The 20133-nt window shown below is 43.0% G+C and overlaps 1 protein-coding gene across 1 annotated transcript in view; it reads right to left on the reverse strand.

Annotated features, from left to right (window-relative positions):
* KPNA6 (karyopherin subunit alpha 6) overlaps window positions 1-20133 on the reverse strand; it is a 71011-nt gene that overhangs the window by 42235 nt on the left and 8643 nt on the right. Inside the window, exons 2-7 of the mRNA XM_082246241.1 lie at window positions 17623-17756; window positions 7944-8042; window positions 7751-7850; window positions 7514-7608; window positions 7292-7423; window positions 7091-7179 (exon numbers count right to left, since the gene is read on the reverse strand). Of these exons, the coding sequence (XP_082102367.1) occupies window positions 7091-7179; window positions 7292-7423; window positions 7514-7608; window positions 7751-7850; window positions 7944-8042; window positions 17623-17756 (649 nt within the window). The remainder of the gene's footprint in view (window positions 1-7090; window positions 7180-7291; window positions 7424-7513; window positions 7609-7750; window positions 7851-7943; window positions 8043-17622; window positions 17757-20133) is intronic.

Genomic DNA, 20133 nt, shown 5'->3' on the forward strand with positions numbered 1-20133 from the left:
CTTCTGTATCTAAAATCTCACCTATCTGCCTGCCTATTTGCATTGAAGGAAGGTAGGTCCAGTACTACTGGAGGTCCAGGATGTTGACAGGGAGCTTGCTTTTCTCACTTGACCATGTTCCTTCAACTGTCAAGGTTTGGAACAATCTAACCCAGCCTTAAAGATTTGTTCCTGTTGTAAGGGCCTTCCAGTGGCAATGGAGGAAGGGCTTCCCCACTGTTCGGGTGGGATTTGTGAATGGAATTGGGTTTCTTGAATGGAGTTGGGTGAAAGACACTATTTGGCCTTAAAAACTCACTCAGGGAATCTCACTGAAGGACTTTTCTTGAATTTCAGTTTTCAAGCATGAGCTCTCTAAAGAAAAAAAAAAAAAAAAAATGTATTTTCTGGAGGAAACACTTTTGCTTCAGGATGTGCCCAGGACAACAGTCAAATATTCCAGACAAAGAAGGTTGAAGAGCAGTTTTTTTTTTTCCTTTAAATTGATCACCCAGCCAAAAGCAGCTGAATTGTCCTGTAGACATTTTCTGAAAACTGACCGGGAGATAAGTCCTTCAGAAGAAGATGGTTTAGCTAGCCCATGACTTGAATGCCCTTGGTTCTCAGCAGGGCCAGCAGAGGTGCTAAGACCTTTGTGACCACTGGGAGCAGATGACAGGCTGCTGGGAGCAGATGACAGGCTGAAGGACAGTGCAACAACTTGGAAATTATTTTCTTCTACTGCGAAGTACAGAAAGTGCTGATGAAGTGGCAAAAACGGGAATATGCAGATAGGAATCTTGGCAATCCACAGATGAATATCCAGTGATGTCTCAGAGAGCCTTAAAGATTTCTAGTGGAATTATGGGAAAAGGAAGAGGGATTTTAGGTCCAAAATAGAATATCCCCACTAGGCTTTGGTACCGTGAAGGGGTTTGAACAGAAACCTTTGAACCGGTCTTGTGGAGGCACTGGCAAAACTCCTCCTTGTGACAAGACGTGGTTCATGGTCTTTGCAAATCCAACGGTCTTTAGGGAGTCTTTGGTTGATTTGAAATAAGAAAGTGAATAGAGGACAAAGTTTTGAACTCTTTTGTACCCCCATGAAACCACAGACTGAACCCACCAGACTGTAACCCAGAAAGGCAAACTAACACACATCCCGCCTCTTAAGAGCGAAGGCACCCCTTGATTAAGAAGTGGGCTTTGAGGAATGTTTTGTGGCTTTTCTAAGCAGACCTGTGCCGAAAAGGTGGGCTAAAGGTTTTTGAAATTTTCCTTTGCAGAAGTAAAAGCTTTCCTCCAGTGACCTCTTTGATAAATTGGTCAAGTGCTTAACCAAACCAGTATCTTCCTTGGAAGGGTCCAGGTCCGACTCAGGCTGCCAAAAAAAAAAAAAAAAAAAAGGAGGAGGAGGAGGAGAAGAGGTTTTCTCGCTTGCAAATCTGTTCAAGGAATTGCAACATGGATGCAGAAATAAGTTACATTAATGGTTCATTTACTGGAAAGTCTCTTCTTACATCCAAGATTAAAGCTCTAAACCACTGGTGAACATCACAATCTATTTAGTTGCACTGAGAGCCCCAAGCTCTGTTCTGATTGTCCAAACTGTTTTTTTTACCACTTCTCTGTATGTGTGACAGCAGCCTGGGAAAACTCCTCAATTTTTTAAACCACATGTACCTTTGGGACTCTGGCTTTAGAGCTTGGAATACGAAATACGAGTGTGTTTCTGTTCACTGGTATAATGGAACACCTGGCCAGGCACCTAAGACTGAGCTCTGAGTGGTTTAAATGTTAGCACAAAGTTTGCACTAAGTGAATACATTCCTAACATAGCCGTATTTTGACAGTAACAGATACAGGATGACCCTGTCTTCCCTATCCGCGACACTGGACTGTCTACAACGTTCAGGCTTCACTGTCATGGTGGGCATACCCACCAAAAGGCGCCCTTCATGGACTGGGTTTAATAGTGATGGACCATGGCCCTGGACCTGTATAGCAGCCTGCGGCTGACTCAACACGCATTGCACCAAGGTAAGTGCCTATGCAGGGTCCAGCACCCAGAGCAAACAAGAGAGAGATCTAGAGAGGCACTCCTCCCACCACATCAATATAAGACTGAGGTAAACCCCAGACCCGTAGGCAGGTAAAAACAAATCCTCCATCATCTAAAAAAAAAAAAAATAGAGGCGGGAACTAGAGGCTTAGGAGAGAGGACAATCTAGAAATACCCATTTGGGGGGCAGAACCACTGCTTGAAGCACTGTCCTCCCAAACAGTGCTTGTTGATCGGCAGTCCAGTCTGCCGATCAACATCCTGGAAATTCGAGCGATCATGATTTCTTCCATGGAGGCTCCGAACAAGTAGTCCCCTACAAAGGGGAGATCTGTCAGCACCTTTTTGGAGGCCTGGTCCACAGACCAACATTTCAACCAGAACATTCGCCGTAAGGTCACAGTGTGGACCCTCTTTCAAATCCTGGTGCAAAATCTTCGCCCACTGCATCAAGGTCTGAGAGACCAAGGGTATGGCAAACACCGGCCTCAGGATTGAACCTGCCAAAGTAAAAAGATGGCGGACCAAGGATTCAGCCTATCCGCAGGATCCTTAAAGGACGGAGCATCCGCCACTGGTAGCAACGTGACTATTTAGCCTAGAAACCTGGGAGTCCACCACCGGTGGCACTGTCAGTTTCTTCAAAGGGGAATCTTTAAAAGGATATCTCCTAGTGAAACTAGGTATCCCAGCCATGCGTTTTGGGTACCCCCACTGACTAGCGACAATCTCATCGAAATAGTAAGGGAAGGGAAACACTTTAGTCACTCGATGGCCTACGGGTGCCAAATTGCACCGAAACAGCCGACGCAGCATCCGCTACTTCCTCCATTTTTAACGTTTCTCGCACTGACACAATTAGGGACTCTACAAGCGCTTTTTCTTGCGCAGAGGTGGTGGAAGAGGAATCATCCTTGTCACTTTCAGAGCACTAGAAGTGCGTGGACGTGGACCCCATGAGGTGGTTTGTGTCCGGGCGGCCAAATCAGCCTCAGAATCTGAGGAGGCAGAGGAAACCGATGAAGGAAGGCAGAGGGTGCTTTTTGCCAGCCCTTTTTTTGTAAAATCAGGCCCACTTTAGATACCAGAGACTGCAGGACCGCAATCATGGTCACCATAGCAGAGTGGGAACCCGAGGATTCCCCCCCCAGAAAGCGGGTCTGGTGGGGAGACATGTTCAGCAAGCTCCATGGTACCCTGGGTCTGAAGAAAAAAAAAAAAAACCCCCCCCAGTAAAAATTTGCAAAAGGCTGTGAAAATAACCCCAAGCGCCGATACCCGTGGGACCATAGGTCCCAGGAACACTGCAATAGAAGAACAGGCAGGGAGATACCGCCCCAGGTCTCACTACCAAATGTGTCTCAGCAAGGAGCAGGGAGAGAGAGGAAAGAGCTGGCACTACAGGCCGCCTGCCGGGTGCCGCGCCATGCGGATACAACAAAAGGGCTGCTGCATCTACTATAGGGAAGAAAAAAAAAACACCAAAACATGGCCGCTGACTCCGGGAAAATGGCCGTTGAATAATCGTACCTGCAGCCACAAGAAGAAAATGGCGGCGTGTGAATAGCATGAGGCATGTACACGGCCAGGGGGGCTTGCAGTGACCCCCCTCAGTAGGCAACACCCCAAAGGCAGGCTTCCAGCCACTCAGCAACTCGTAGCGAACCAGAGGAGACTCGATGTTCCCACTTAATGGGCACAACTCACATCTCACTGAGGTGACAGATTACCACTAAAAAACTGTTAAAGTCACTGGTACACCACACGGGAGTAGGGGAGGGAGAGCCCATGCGGGGGGAACCCAGTTAGTGAAGGGGGGGGGGACATGGGTGGGAAGGACACCTGGGAGACCTATCGACCCAGGGAGGGCCCCGCGTTCACCCCAAATTTCCCAAGGGAAAGACTGACACTTATAAAACTCTTTGCTCCAGCAAAAGACATCATAGCCTCAGCTTTGACTAAAAATCCTTGAAAGGGAAGTAGAAAAAAAAAAAAAAATTTTTTTCAGCTAATCTCTCCGGTAACCCTCCCGAAACAGGTAGACATTGAAAAGCAATGCTTGTACCCATCTTCCATTGGGTGAGGAAGGCCCCAGTCTCCTGCCCAATTCCCCCCCCCCCCTTCCCATGGGGAGTCCTTTTTGACTTTTCCTTGGGCTGGGAGGGCTTAAAACAGCAACTCCCCTTCCTCTTTCCCTTTACTATAGTGCCAGCTATTCTTTTGTTCCTGGCTCCCTGATTCTTTTTGTTGCTGTCTCTTGAAGGGAAGAAATTCTATCTTGACCTGCTGCCTCTTAGGAATTGGGAAGCCTTTCTATCCGCCAATCTCTCTAATCCAGACTTGAGTAATGCCCCTAAAAAAAGCTCTCCTAAAAAAAAAAAGAAAGGCACATAGCTTAGACTTTAAAGTGGAGTCCCTGAACCAAGCTTTTAACCAAATTGCTCTCCTAACTTCAATGATCAAAGCCATAGATATAGCAGTGAATCTAAGAAACTCTGTTGAAGCATCAGCTTTGCAAGCAACCACTTTGTTTGGAACTGGTAGCGACTCCAATAATTATTCTTTTGGGGTGTTCCCTTCTAAATGGGAGCATAATTAGAACGTAGTAACCAAGGCTGGTTTAAAAACAGACAACACACCCCTCTACTTTCCTGTTCAAGGTGTCCTTGAAAGTTCAGGTGTCTTCAAAAGACAAGTCTGATTTTTTTGGACGCCTTAGATAAAGAAACGCCAACTTCGTTCACTTATCCCAGAAGTTGGCATCCTCCACTTTAAAGGAAACCTTCTCAGATTCTTGGAGGGGGGGGGGGGGGATACTTTTTCACGTTCTTTCCATTCTTGGAGGATGGTCTCTTTCAAAGCAGGATGTACTGGAAAGGTTTTAGCTTTTCTGACTGCAAACCCGTGTACATGCGGTTATGAATTGACATACAATTATTTTCCTCTTCCTCCAGGCCCAATGTGTCGTGAATTCATTTTAGCAAGTCCTCCGTCATGTCCGAAAAGGGAATAAACCCTTTGTAATCTGCAATCCTTTTTACCCTTTAGCTCCCTCTCCTCTGAACTTGGGGGGGGGTATTTGGACTGTCTTCCAATTTTTCTATTGATGCTTATCACGCGTGTCCTGTTCTAGGTGGGAGGAGCACCTCTCTCACAAGTTGTCCTGGAAGAGGACTTAGGGAAATCTGCTTCACTAGTTTTATCTTCCTGAGGAGAAGAGCTCCATCAGCTTCAGGCTCTAGCACAAAACTGAGGATTTAGAGTGGGATAGGGTTATAGGGCAGGTGCCAAGGGGGGGGGGGGTTTACGCATGTTCTGTACTGTACGAATAGAATAGTATGCTTCTGGCCACAGCAATCAAGACTCTAAACCCAGCATGACAGATTAAATCCTCCTTGGAGAGAACCAAGGAGGGGACCATGTTCAAAGAAACACTCCAAGGACAGCAGGAATTCAAGCAGAGAACTAAATTCCAGGCTGCTAGTGTCAGGCCATTCAGCAGATCCATTGCAGACAGCGTTGGAATCAATAACTGACCATAAAGGCAGCAGGGGCCCCTTCAACCACTTCAGTGAAAAAAATCAGGCACAAAGTGAAAAAAACAAAATACCCCAAAATAAATCTTACCTAATTAGATTTAATTGGGCTATATTTTTCCTGGCCTACAGGTGCCTAAAAAAGGTAATAGACTGAAGTGGTGCCTTGAAATACTTTGTTAAGCTGGCCCCAGGCATTTAAGGATACAGTAAAACCTTGGATTGGGAGCATAATTTGTTCCGGAAACCTTCTTGTAATCCAAAGCACTTGTACATCAAAGCGAATTTCCCCATAAGTAAAAACTCAGATGATTCATTACACAACCATTTATTCATTCGGTCCTACAGTTTATAGTTCATATAAAAAGATTATAGCAATGTGATAGGTTGTGGAACCATAAAATGTCCATCCACAAATGGCAGCCTCCACAAGGGGATTAGAAGCAAAATCCAGCAGGAGTTACATAAAATAAAAGAGAAGAGAGGAGCCTTCAAGTGTAGCAATGTGGTTACATTTAATGAAGGTACAACAACTTTTAGCAACTCACATGGTTGATGATTAAAAGAGGCACATCTAAGTATGCAAGCATCCGGGCTAAAGCTGTCCACAGACTATCCTTCGCACCACCGTCAGTCTGCAATCGTGACTGAGAAGACTACCCTGCTGTAGAGCGATCTGAAAGCGAGGCTTGAAGTGCTCGTGGAGCACAGCGTGGAAGGGATAACGTTGATAGTGGTGCAGAGGATAGTCTGTGCACAAAGCTTTACCCCAGATGGCTGCATACTTGATGTGCCTGTTTTAAACATCAACCATGTGAGTTGCTAAATGTTGTACCCTTATTAAAAAGGTAACCATATTGCTACACTTAGAGGCGCCTCTCTTCTCTTTTACACTCAGTTGCGACATGACACTACTTGTATATCAAGACATTGCTTGTTTATCAAGTCAAAGTTTATTAAAAAAAAAAAAAAAAAAAAAAAATGTTGCTTGTCTTGCAAAACACTCTCAAACCAAGTTACTCTCAATCCAATGTTGTACTGTAATTGGCTTCCATGCATGATCTGCCAGTCTCACATATCACTTTTACAAGAGTGTTCTAGGTACAAAGGCACTTCCAATTACAATAAACTACATTAACCTTCAAAACTGATACTTGAGAAGTACCTCACCTCCACGAAGCCCTTACCAAGCAACTGTAAAAACCTCAGTGTATAGTAGAGGCTGTGGCATATGACTAACATCAACAGGGCTTAGTAACAGAAGGGGGAGCAGCTTACTCTAGAGAATCCAAGGCTCTGTGTATAGATTAGGCCTGGAATAAAAAGGGGCTCAACACAAATACTTGCAGGCAAACTTCAGCACCATTATCTAAAGTAATTTCTAGGCCAGGTTTAGTTAACCGTAACCTATAAACAAAGTTCTTGCCAAAGCTCAATTGCAACAGGTTGTATTTTTTTCTTCTCTCTTTAAATAGGGAGACCTATTTTGCTCTATTCATTAAGTTGTACTCACTTAAGTAGAGGAGGAAGGATGTCGCAGCTAAGCACATAGTCTCGACACACAGAACTGTCACCTGCAATGTTCCCTAGTGCCCACACAGCCTAAAGGAATCCACAGGAAAACAGGTAAGGAGAAGAAAAGACAATAGCATACAATGAATGAAAATTTTAAGGAATGCATGAATAGGCAATAAAACATTTATAGTGTTCCAACCTGTTCCTGCACATCTTCGTAATCAGAGTTTAGCAGCTGGATAAAGATTGGCACGGCTCCCGCTTCTATCACTATCTTGGTTTGTTGTGAAGTGCCAGATGCAATGTTTGTCAGGGCCCAGGCAGCTTCAAACTATAAATATAAGAAACTCAGTGTTATACTTCCTGTATATACCAAAACGTAAATCCTCTCCACAAGCTACCTCCAGAGCAAGACACTCACCTGTAGTGTGTAGTTGTCACTTCTTTTAAGGAAATCTACAAACCGCTCGACGACTCCAGGAGCATTGATCACTTCATCTATTGGGGGGTTTGGCTCTGAAATGAAAAGCAATCAAGTATTTGGGATAGTGCTAACGTGACTTACTTTAGAGGCATGACTTTAGTCTACCATTTAACATTCAACGTACAACGTATCAGATGCCTGCTCAATGGCATATATACTCACAAGATTTCATACCTTTAGATAGCAGCTTTCGGAATTTTTGTGTTGTGGCCAACTGCAGATCAGGGTCATCAGAAAGCAGCAACCCAACCATCTCACCAGTAATAACTCCATCCTGTAAAAGCACATACCATTTAAAACAAACATATTGTATCTATAGGTTATCATGCTTTTAGGAAGACTCATATGTCCTCTCTACTGAACTTACCCCGACATTGGTTGAACTAACATAGGGATCCATTAATGGACCATCAAACATGGATGTGTCGTCTTCAGAAAACATTTCCACATTGCGGCGCTTAAAGAGCTGAAAGAGGAAAAAAAATAAATAAAAAAGTGAGGAATAATTGATTTTAAACCTCTTCAAAAACCATTTGATCATATAAAGAATCACATTTAGCTGCAGATCTGGTAATTACTTAGCTCTCCTAAATTGCCTTGCTGGTCCTTTTGTTTTAACATTTGGAATTTAATGACCAAAAAGTACATGTATAAGGAATTCTAACTTTTCTCCAACTTTCCCACCCTACCTACAGACATGTTCTGGGTCAGTGTTTGAAAATATTAGCTAGTGGGTTAGCCTAACAGCTATTTTCTTACCAGTGTGTGTTTCACACCAGATGTTGTGGGGCTGCAATTTCCAGCCTGTCACAATGCATAAACAAAGCAAAATGGTCCGTTTCTAATGGTGTCAGTTCACACCACAGTTCTAACATGGTGTGTGCTGAAAAATAAAGTACTGGATGCAGTATATTTTTTAGTGCTGGGGGATGCAACGCAAACCATTGCATTGCAATGCCGATGTGAACAGAACTGTATTGGAATGCTACATCTACTGTGACAGCGCAGAACAGTGTCGGTGCTTTCAGTGCAGCTCGCTGGTGTAAACAGGCACTTAAGATATCTTCAAACGTTGCCCCCCATTTATCTCAAGACAGATTTACTTGGCAGAATTAATGGCACTGCCCCGTGCCTGCAAAGAGAATGCGTTTTTTTTGTGCATCGTTGAATGCATGCACAACCTAGTCTTAGTCCAACGACCAAGTATATGGGAAAGATCATTTGTGACATTTTGCAACAGCACTCAAGAGAAGATCACCACACCTTGCTAGATGTGAAGAACATGCAGCATCTAAGTGATGTTCAAAAGGAGTCCAACACAAGGAACCAACCCACTGTGAGATTCATTGATGGGAAGGAGACAGTTTGGGAAAAACTCTGGGAATAAGGAAACCCCATCAAGTGGGCACAGATTAACCCATTTTGATTGAACACACCAGGGACTTCCTGTCCATAAAGACCATTAAACGTTTTTCCTCAAGACTGGACCCCCCCCTCCCCCACAACAAAGAGAGGCCAAAAAGGTCCCACAACTAATGAGAGAAGGGGACACCATGTTACGTTTATGGCTAACATCCTATAGCACTCTGATGGGAAACAAGGGAGAAATTCCCCAACAAGGGATTCACAAGGTGGAGGCCAGATCGAGAGAGATATCTAGATTTCGAGAGAGAGAAGCTGTAAGTACCAACTGCCAAAGTAGATGAAGCAGAAGAATGGAATTCCACTGACCTGAACGACAGATTGCAAAAAAGATAGGACAAACCCCAAAACATTCTTCAAATATAATAATAGTAAAAAAGGTTAGGTCTAAGCATGTAGGCCCCTTACAAAAAAAACTGGAGTGGGTGACTGGGGACAAAGAAGGCTGAATACTTTCTTCTGCTCTGTGTATACAAAGGAGCATGGGGAGCTCAAGTCCATAATGGGGATAATATTGACACAGCCTCAAAATGATACACAACGGCTCAAAAGTGATACAGTCCAGAAATATTTATAAAAGAATAAAAAAGGTAGATAAAGCACCTGGTGGTATGCACTCACGAATCCAAAAGAATTGAGCTCTGTCATTTCAAAGACTCAATGATTGGAATGGTACCATTGGATTGGTGTAGGGCCAATGTGGTGCCCACATTTAAAAAGGGATCAAGGATTTTACCAAATAATTATAGACCTGTTTGTTTAAACTTCTAGAGTCGGGAAGCTACTGGACAGTTTAATAAAAGACCACAAAGATGAGTTTTCGCTGGAAAAAAATTTAAAGCAACAGACAGCATTGATTCATGAAAAACAGAAGTTGTCAAACAAACCTATTTTTTTTTTTTATTAAGAGGGAAGTAAAAAACTGTGGACATAGTATACTTTGGTTTTGCAAAACCTTTGACACAGTTCCCCACACTCAGCTAATGTGTAAGGTAAAGTCTACAGGCCTTGAAAGATCGGTTTGTAAATGGATAGAAAACTGGCTAAAAGATTGAATTCAGAGAGTAGTTAATGATTCTTACTCTGAATGGTTTAAAGGTGATTAGTGGTATACCACAAGGTTCGGTGTTGGGACCCTTATTTTTTAATAGCTTTATGAATGATATAGGGTCTGGATTAAAACCATTTTAGTGTTTGCAGATGACACCAAGCTATGCAGTGGAATACTGTCCTTACAGGATGTCCCCAATTTACAAGCCGATATCAATGCACTGTCCAACTGGCAAATGAAAAAGCAAAGTGGAGAGCCTAGGCACTGACCAAAAATCAGGTTTTTATAGATGGAGAGTAGATAAGTGTGATATGATATGGACTAGCAGCCAATTTTCTGCAGTGTCACCACAACATAGAAAAATCTGAATGGAATAAATAATTGGCGCTAATCTATCACATATGTGAATCTCCTATGATTGCAATTATAACTCTATTGGGAGATAGAGGAGTGCAAATGAATAAAGCAAAGGAGATATAATAATCAAATCCACAGTAGATAATAAATCACAAAATAACATTCACCCAAAAATGAGAAACTACAAACAGATGACTAGAAAGTGGGGATAGCAGTTAAAGGGTGAATGTGAATCTTAAAGTGCACTGTGCTGAGATGATCAAAATAAATATGTTCATCAAACAGAGAAATATATCATCACAAAATAAATATTTGTCACAAAAATTGCTGAAGCGTAGGTGTAGCAGTTAGAGGGTGAATGTGAAACTTTAAAGTGCACTGGCGCTATGATAAGAATAAATTTGCCAAAATTAATAATAAAACATGAATGGTAAACGGTGCTTCTTAATCCTAAGAGCCGGTTCACACTACCACGACCAGAAAGTCGCCCCGTGACTTGGAAGAGACTTGGAAGAGAGACTTGTGCACTACTTTGAAGAGACAGGCGACTTTGTCTGTGGGGAATGCCTGGCTAATCTCTTTCTTCTTCCTGGAAAGTCTGATAACAAGTCGTGTCAATTAAGATAAGGAGGCGACTCCCATTGAAGTATATGGGACAGTTGGATCACAGGTCGCCTCAAAGTAGTACAGGACCCTTTTCTGAAGTCGGAGCGACTTCAGTAGTGCCAATTAAGACGGCAATGATTGATTAACATTGCTTTTGTTATGTCAAGCGACCTGGGGCTACACAAGTCGCCTCACAAGTCATGCTAGTGTGAATGGGCTCTAAAAAGAAGAAGAGGGGGAGTAGAAATAAATAAATAAATAAATACAAAGTGTCCTTTGTGCATATAAATAAATGCATAAAAGTTCATGTGCTCCAAAAAGTGAAATCTATTAGAGGTAGGTGACGGTGTCTTCACAAGTTGCCAGTGGTGGGAAGAGGTATATCACCAGGGCATGATCATTTATCCACAAATAAGTTTAATGGCCGCTCACCTCCAAACACTCAAAAAGAGCAATTTTTTGTATAGATATCCCGGTAAACTATGCTGTAGGTACTTCCTCCACATCAGGGGTCTGGATAGTGGGGTCCCTATTCGTTTTCTCCTTATCTCCTAGGAAGGTAATGATCCTCCAGTGGATTGGTAGTACTTTAAGAGGGGGGTGGATCCTGGTGGGGTTTGAACTCAAACCGTGGATAAAAGAAGGGACTTCATAGTGTAGTACTTACCATAACATGTATTAACAAAAAAAAAAAAAAACTAACAAACATAGTAAAACTCACACTTAAGTAGACAGAAAACAGCATAGCAGGTTAGTAGCCGCACACAGCGGTGTACTCCAATTACTTCCGGTCTCGGACGTAGACTGGAAGTGACGTCAAACGGCTTCTCCCAACCCGTGGCAAATGAGGTTTAATGTTGATAAATGTAGAAGTTATGCACTTGGGGCTAAGAATATGCATACATCATACATACTGGGGGTGTAGTAAAACTGAGGAAATCCACAGTGGAGAAGGATATGGGGGGTTTGGGTAGATCATAAGCTTAATAGCATGCACTTGCCAAGCTGCAGTTTCCAAAGCGAGCAAAGTCCTTTCCTGCATTGAGAGGTATGAACTCCAGAAATACATAATTTTGCATATGCAGTTCATATTTGGGCACCAGTTCTCAAAAAGGATATCGAGGAACTGGAGAAACTGATGAGACACGGAGAAGCTCAGCTATTAGGAAAGAGTAGAGGAACTGAATGTATTCTCTTTTGGGAAGAGGAGATTAAGGGCTCTTTCACACGGGCGGTCCGATCAGATCCGCCTGTCAGTTTTTTAGGCGGATCTGATCGGATCCTCCATGCAGCTCTATGGGGCAGCGGGTGTCAGCGGAGGTCACCTCCGCTTACACCCGCTGCCATCCGCATCCGATCCTGTGCTGAAATCTGGACGGATGGAAACCCTATTTTTCCATCCGTTCAGTAATCGGAGCGGAGCGGATCTGATGAGAGCGGACAAGCGGTCCACTCTCCTCCGATCCCCCATAGAGGGCAGCGGGTGCTGAGACACCTCCCTCTCCGCTCTGCAAGCGGAGACAGAGCTGTCATCCGCCCGGCTCAGCGGGGGTCGCGGATCGATCCCCGCTGAGCAACACGGATCCCGCCTGCGGAGGCGGACCGTGTGAAAGAAGCCTAAGGGGGGATATGATCATCATGTACAAATACATAAGCCATCCATATAGTGAACTTGGTGTTGAGTTATTCACTTTAAGGTCATCACAGAGGATAAGAGGACAAGTGGGCACTATTTACGGCTACAGGAAAAAAAAATCATCACCAAATACAGAAAGCTCTCTTTACAGTATAGTAAGAGCTGTGAAAATGTTGAATAGACTTCCTCTAGGAAGTGGTTCTGTCCAGCTCAGTAGACTGCTTTAAATTTAGGAAAGAAGCAAGCTCTTTTTTTTTTTTTTAAATGATATAACTGGGTACTAACATTTATAGGTAAAGGGAAAATCTGATTGCCTCTCAGGGGATCAGAAAGGACATTTTTCCCCCGCTGTAGCAAATTGGATCATGCTTTGCTCTGGTTTTTTTGCCTTCCTCTGGATCAACTGTGGGTATAGGATTGTATGATTTTTTTTTTTTTTTTTATTGGTTGAACTAGATGGGAACATGTCTTTTTTCAACCTTACTATGCAACTATGACCTTTACATTGATTCTACTGTGTTGAGGCAGAAACACAAACACACTCTGGACAGCCATGGTGTCAAGAACAGGTCCGAAGAGAGGATGTCCCTCAAAAGTTAACTGCATCAGGTACTTCTTGGATACAACCTCTCAACTAGCCAGCCAGAGTGCTCAACACATCTGTAGAGTTTCCCTTGCGAGAAAAGTTTTGATGTTTTAACAAGTACAGCTAAAGCACACATTTGCTCTAACTGCTCCTTAAAACAAGGACCTACCCTAGCAGTGGGAGAGCCATCTTAACCACCTCCCATCCGCGCTGTAGCCGAAGCACTGATGGTGCTGCCCATCAGTGCTCATCAGTGCCGCCCATCAGTGCCGCCCGCGCCCATCAGTGTCGCCCAGCAGTGCCACCTCTGTGCCCAGCAGTGCCACCTCTGTGCCGCCTATCAGTGCTCATCAGTGCAGCATATTAGTACCTCCTCATCAGTGCCACCTCATCAGTGCCCATAAGTGCCACCTCATCAGTGCCCATTAGTGCAGCCTATCAGTGCCCATCAGTGCCGCCTCATCAGCGCACATCAGTGAAGGAGAAAAATCTATTTATTTTCGAAATTTACGCGCAGAAAATAAGAAAAACTTTTTTTTTTTCTAAATTTTCTGTCTTTTATTTTGTAAAAAATAAAAAACCCAGAGGTGATTAAATACCACCAAAAGAAAGCTCTATTTGTGTGAAAAAAATGATAAAAATGTCATATGGGTACAGTGTAGCATGACCGCGCAATTGTCATTCAAAGTGTGAGAGCACTGAAAGCTAAAAATTGGTCTGGATAGGAAGGGGGTTTAGGTGCACAGAAGGCAAGTGGTTAAGGAAATCTATTTTGACACCATTTGACATACAGGTCCCTCTCAAAAAATTAGCATATTGTGATAAAGTTCATTATTTTCTGTAATGTACTGATAAACATTAGACTTTCATATATTTTAGATTCATTACACACAACTGAAGTAGTGCAAGCCTTTTATTGTTTTAATATTGATGATTTTGGCATACAGCTCATGAAAAACCAAAATTCCTATCTAAAAAAATTAGCATATCATGAAAAGGTTCTCTAAACGAGCCATTAACCTAATCATCTGAATCAACTAATTAACTCTAAACACCTGCAAAAGATTCCTGAGGCTTCTAAAAACCGCAATCATGGGTAAGACTGCCGACCTGACTGCTGTTCAGAAGGCCATCATTGACACCCTCAAGCAAGAGGGTAAGACACAGAAAGAAATTTCTGAACGAATAGGCTGTTCCCAGAGTGCTGTATCAAGGCACCTCAGTGGGAAGTCTGTGGGAAGGAAAAAGTGTGGCAGAAAACGCTGCACAACGAGAAGAGGTGACCGGACCATAAGGAAGATTGTGGAGAAGGACCGATTCCAGACCTTGGGGGACCTGCGGAAGCAGTGGACTGAGTCTGGAGTAGAAACATCTAGAGCCACCGTGTACAGGCGTGTGCAGGAAATGGGCTACAGGTGCCGCATTCCCCAGGTCAAGCCACTTTTGAACCAGAAACAGCGGCAGAAGCACCTGACCTAGGCTACAGAGAAGCAGCACTGGACTGTTGCTCAGTGGTCCAAAGTACTTTTTTTGGATGAAAGCAAATTTTGCATGTCATTTGGAAATCAAGGTGCCAGAGTCTGGAGGAAGACTGGGGAGAGGGAAATGCCAAAATGCCTGAAGTCCAGTGTCAAGTACCCACAGTCAGTGATGGTCTGGGGTGCCATGTCAGCTGCTGGTGTTGGTCCACTGTGTTTTTATCAAGGGCAGGGTCAATGCAGCTAGCTATCAGGAGATTTTGGAGCACTTCATGCTTCTATCTGCTGAAAAGCTTTGTGGAGATGACGATTTCATTTTTCAGCACAACCTGGCACCTGCTCACAGTGCCAAAACCACTGGTAAATGGTTTACTGACCATGGTATTACTGTGCTCAATTGGCCTGCCAACTCTCCTGACCTGAACTCCATAGAGAATCTGTGGGATGTTGTGAAGAGAAATTTGAGAGACGGAAGACCCAACACTCTGGATGAGCTCAAGGCCGCTATCGAAGCATCCTGGGCCTCCATAACACCTCAGCAGTGCCACAGGCTGATTGCCTCCATGCCACGCCGCATTGAAGCAGTCATTTCTGAAAAAGGATTCCCGACCAAGTATTGAGTGCATGACTGAACATAATTATTTGAAGGTTGACTTTTTTTTGTATTAAAAACACTTTTTTTTTTATTGGTCGGATGAAATATGCTAATTTTTTGAGATAGGAATTTTGGGTTTTCATGAGCTGTATGCCAAAATCATCAATATTAAAAAATAAAAGGCTTGCACTACTTCAGTTGTGTGTAATGAATCTAAAATATATGAAAGTCTAAAGTTTATCAGTACATTACAGAAAATAATGAACTTTATCACAATATGCTAATTTTTTGAGAGGGACCTGTATTAAAAGTAGTTGTAAAACCGCACATATACCTTGTGATACACAGAGATGATACAAATACTTCTACATGCATAACTTGTATATCTGCAGTCTTCTCTACAGCCCTTCAGTCTAGCTGCAGTCTTCTCTACATCTGTTCAAAGTGCTGAATTTATAAGCTTGTCTGAGAATTTGGGAAAAAAGGGGACAGAGAGCTGAAGTTACACTGTGCAGAGGTTAGTGAGGAGAGCTCTAAAATCTGATTGGAGGGAAGGGACACACCCCCATTCACACAGGTCACAGGAACAGAGTAGGCTGTCAATATGCTGGAGGCCTCTCCCCTCTCACCTTTCTTTTGGGGTCAGGAAAATTTGCCAGAAACAATTCATGCTGATAGCAGAGGAACATAGCAGCAAACAGAAATTACATTTAGTGCTTTTAATTGAGATAAGTACACACTACAGAGGGATAAGCTTTGCTCTTATTTCATGGTCTGAGGTTTTCAACCACTTTAAGGTTACCACCAACAGGGGACAGAGGGCCAGAGCAGCCAATTTAAAATGACATTTAAGAAGGGTCTATAGCTGCATGTCAGTAGATTTCAGAAAGGTAAGCACACCCTCAACCAGTTTAGTGGTATTGCTAATAAAGTGGGTTACTGGTGTGTCTACAATGGGAACAGACCATTTAATTTACAAGATGCCTCTCAAAGGGGAAGGGGAGTTCAACAGATTTAAGGTGGGGCCCAGGACACTTTAATATCTTTTCAAATAGCATAGAGCAGTGGTCTCCCAAGTGCTACTCACGGGGTGGCCCTTTAGGCACTATTCCTTCTACTGATACAAGACAATATTCCATCGACGGACACCAACGACAGGGCAGGACACTATTACACCCAATGAAACCAATAACGGGGCACTCTTTCTTCCACAGACACTAAGAATGGGGCACCATTCCTCACACTAACAAAAATGTGGCACTATTTCTCTAACCAATACCAATGATGGGGCACGATTCCTCCTACTAACCACAGGTGTGTTTACATTTTTTTTAACCTCCGATTGCTGAGCCTGGGTCATTTACTCCATTTTTTTTTTTTTTTTTTAATTCCCACTGGCCAGATCTCGACCCCCCCTAACATCTGAAGTACAGTAAACTGGCCCTTTGTTTAGAAAGTTTGAAGACCCCTAGCACAGAGGAATAAATCAAATAGCAGGCCTAGTGGAAAGGTCTTTGCAGCTGTAGGGGCTCTAAAAGACCCAAGGCCTAGAGCATCAGCCTGATCCTCCAGATGCAGAGTATTATGAACTGCATCAATAAGGTTTGAAACAACCCCATATAAATCTGAGTCAATAGTCAATGGCATGAGACTGCAGTTGGAACTCAATCTGAATCAGACAGTAACTGGAGCGAAAGGTCCGGTTTAATTTAGGAGCCAAGAAAGGTCACAGAGACTCTGAAAGGCATTCCACAAGAGGGCAGAGTATAGTGTATCTGCAAGTGTAATACCCCAGTAGATGAAAACTAACAGCTAGGAAGTCATAGGTGGACATAGAGAAGGCCCCAGCCTCAACCAATTGGGTTGAGAGAGACATTCAGGTGGCGTTTCAGGAGCAGGAACAGCAGCAGGATGGCGCTTCAACCAGGATGAATGTCTGGTGAAAAGAGCATGGAATGCGTGCGGAACCCCACTCAACGCAAGGGTAGGTTCACACACATGCAAAAGAACATTTCTTTCTAATGTGACTGTTCACATATGTACGGAGCAGCCGGAGCGCCGATTCTGTTTGAATTGAAAAAGAGTCCTGTCAGTTTTCTGAGCAATATTATCTGGCTCGGGTTCAAATTTAGGCCAATTGACCTCTATGGGAACGCTTCTGAATCGCACGTCATTCAGTTCCAAACAGCAGAAAAACCTGATCTGATTTTTATTTTTTTTTTAAACAAATATTTGATTAAAAAACTATTGAAAGGAAAACCTTTACAATCAGGCTGTTTTGCGCTACATAACCTTTTAAATCCAGATTTACTGACCTGTTGTTCACGTTTCTGCTTGCGGAGTTGAATTCCCTCTTCCTCACGCCTTCTGCGCATCTCTTCTGGGTTTAGAGCTTTATTTTTGTAGCTCTTCATGCGACTGTTGTCCTTCCTGGGGCTCGCTATGGAATCTGGTGGGGAATGAACAGAATTTTACTTGTGAGGCATGACTACTGTAATACTAGGAACAATTCTTAACTGGATTCAGAACACCATAAGTTTGGGAACAAAAGAGTGTGTTAAATATGTTTCAAGTATTTTTAAAAGAATCTGGAATGCAGGGTTTAAATGAAGGCCTTATAAACCAAAGCTATTGCTGCTCTTAATAGGTTTGCTTTTATGTAATCGAACAAAAGAAAGCCAAGGCCAGAATGGACAAAGTTGTAAATATTACAAAAAAAAAAAAAAAAGGGAGGACAAAAGCCTGACTGATCTCAACCTCAAATTGTACACACTGTGTGCTATATCTATAAAAAGGTGTAGCAAAACCCAGTAATCTGATACATGTATAGAAAATCAGCTTTATTAAAACACAAAACATCTAAAATAGTACAAAACCCACTATCTCCTAAAACCATAATTGGCCAATTTAAAAATATACATAACCATGACAGCTGCAGGGAGGATGAATTAATATCCTCTCCCAAAAGGAGGAAAAAAAAAAAAAAAGAATAACAAAATTAGCACATATTCATGAATGTATGTGCTCCAGTATGGGGTACAATTTGTGTCAACTAAATCAAAAATTGTGTGATATTGCCTCCTCCATATTATAAAATTATGATACAGGGGGTACGGAAAGTATTCAGACCCCCCTTAAATTTTTCACTCTGTTATATTGCAGCCATTTGCTAAAATCATTTAGGTTAATTCTTCTTCCTCATGAATGTACACACAGCACCCCATACTGACAGAAAAACACAGAATTGTTGACATTGTTGCAGATTTATTAAAAAAGAAAAACTGAAATATCACATGGTCCTAAGTATTCAGACCCTTTGCTGTGACACTCATATTTAACTCAGGTGCTTTCCATTTCTTCTGATCATCCTTGAGATGGTTCTACACCTTCATTTGAGTCCAGCTGTGTTTGATTATACTGATTGGACTTGATTAGGAAAGCCACACACCTGTCTATATAAGACCTTCCAGATCACAATGCATGTCAGAGCAAATGAGAATCATGAGGTCAAAGGAACTGCCTGAAGAGCTCAGAGACAGAATTGTGGCAAGGCACAGATCTGGCCAAGGTTACAAAAAGATTTCTGCTGCACTTAAGGTTACTAAGAGCACAGTGGCCTCCATAATCCTCAAATGGAAGACGTTTGGGACGACCAGAACCCTTCCTAGAGCTGGCCGTCCGGCCAAACTGAGCTATCGGGGGAGAAGAGCCTTGGTGAGAGAGGTAAAGAAGAACCCAAAGATCACTGTGGCTGAGCTCCAGAGATGCAGTCAGGAGATGGGAGAAAGTTGTAGAAAGTCAACCATCACTGCAGCCCTCCACCAGTCGGGGCTTTATGGCAGAGTGGCCCGACGGAAGCCTCTCCTCAGTGTAAGACACATGAAAGCTCGCATGGAGTTTGCTAAAAAACACCTGAAGGACTCCAAGATGGTGAGAAATAAGATTCTCTGGTCTGATGAGACCAAAATAGAACTTTTTGGCCTTAATTCTAAGCGGTATGTGTGGAGAAAACCAGGCACTGCTCATCACCTGTCCAATACAGTCCCAACAGTGAAGCATGGTGGTGGCAGCATCATGCTGTGGGGGTGTTTTTCAGCTGCAGGGACAGGACGACTGGTTGCAATCGAGGGAAAGATGAATGCGGCCAAGTACAGGGATATCCTGGACAAAAACCTTCTCCAGAGTGCTCTGGACCTCAGACTGGGCCGAAGGTTTACCTTCCAACAAGACAATGACCCTAAGCACACAGCTGAAATAACGAAGGAGTGGCTTCACAACAACTCTGTGACTGTTCTTGAATGGCCCAGCCAGAGCCCTGACTTAAACCCAATTGAGCATCTCTGGAGAGACCTAAAAATGGCTGTCCACCAACGTTTACCATCCAACCTGACAGAACTGGAGAGGATCTGCAAGGAGGAATGGCAGAGGATCCCCAAATCCAGGTATGAAAGACTTGTTGCATCTTTCCCAAAAAGACTCCTGGCTGTATTAGATCAAAAGGGGGCTTCTACTAAATACTGAGCAAAGGGTCTGAATACTTAGGACCATGTGATATTTCAGTTTTTCTTTTTTAATAAATCAGCAACAATGTCAACAATTCTGTGTTTTTCTGTCAGTATGGGGAGCTATGTGTACATTCATGAGGAAGAAGAATGAACTTAAATGATTTTAGCAAATGGCTGCAATATAACAAAGAGTGAAAAATTTAAGGGGGTCTGAATACTTTCCGTACCCACTGTATATAGCTCAATGGCTGACTGTTGCTGAAGGTTCCTTGAAGAGGAATCCTATGGTGAAATATGTTCCAGAGCTAAATTTAAAGTTGA

The sequence above is a fragment of the Pelophylax lessonae genome (assembly GCF_965119305.1).
Source record: "Pelophylax lessonae genome assembly, chromosome: 2".
Lineage (NCBI taxonomy): Eukaryota > Metazoa > Chordata > Amphibia > Anura > Ranidae > Pelophylax > Pelophylax lessonae.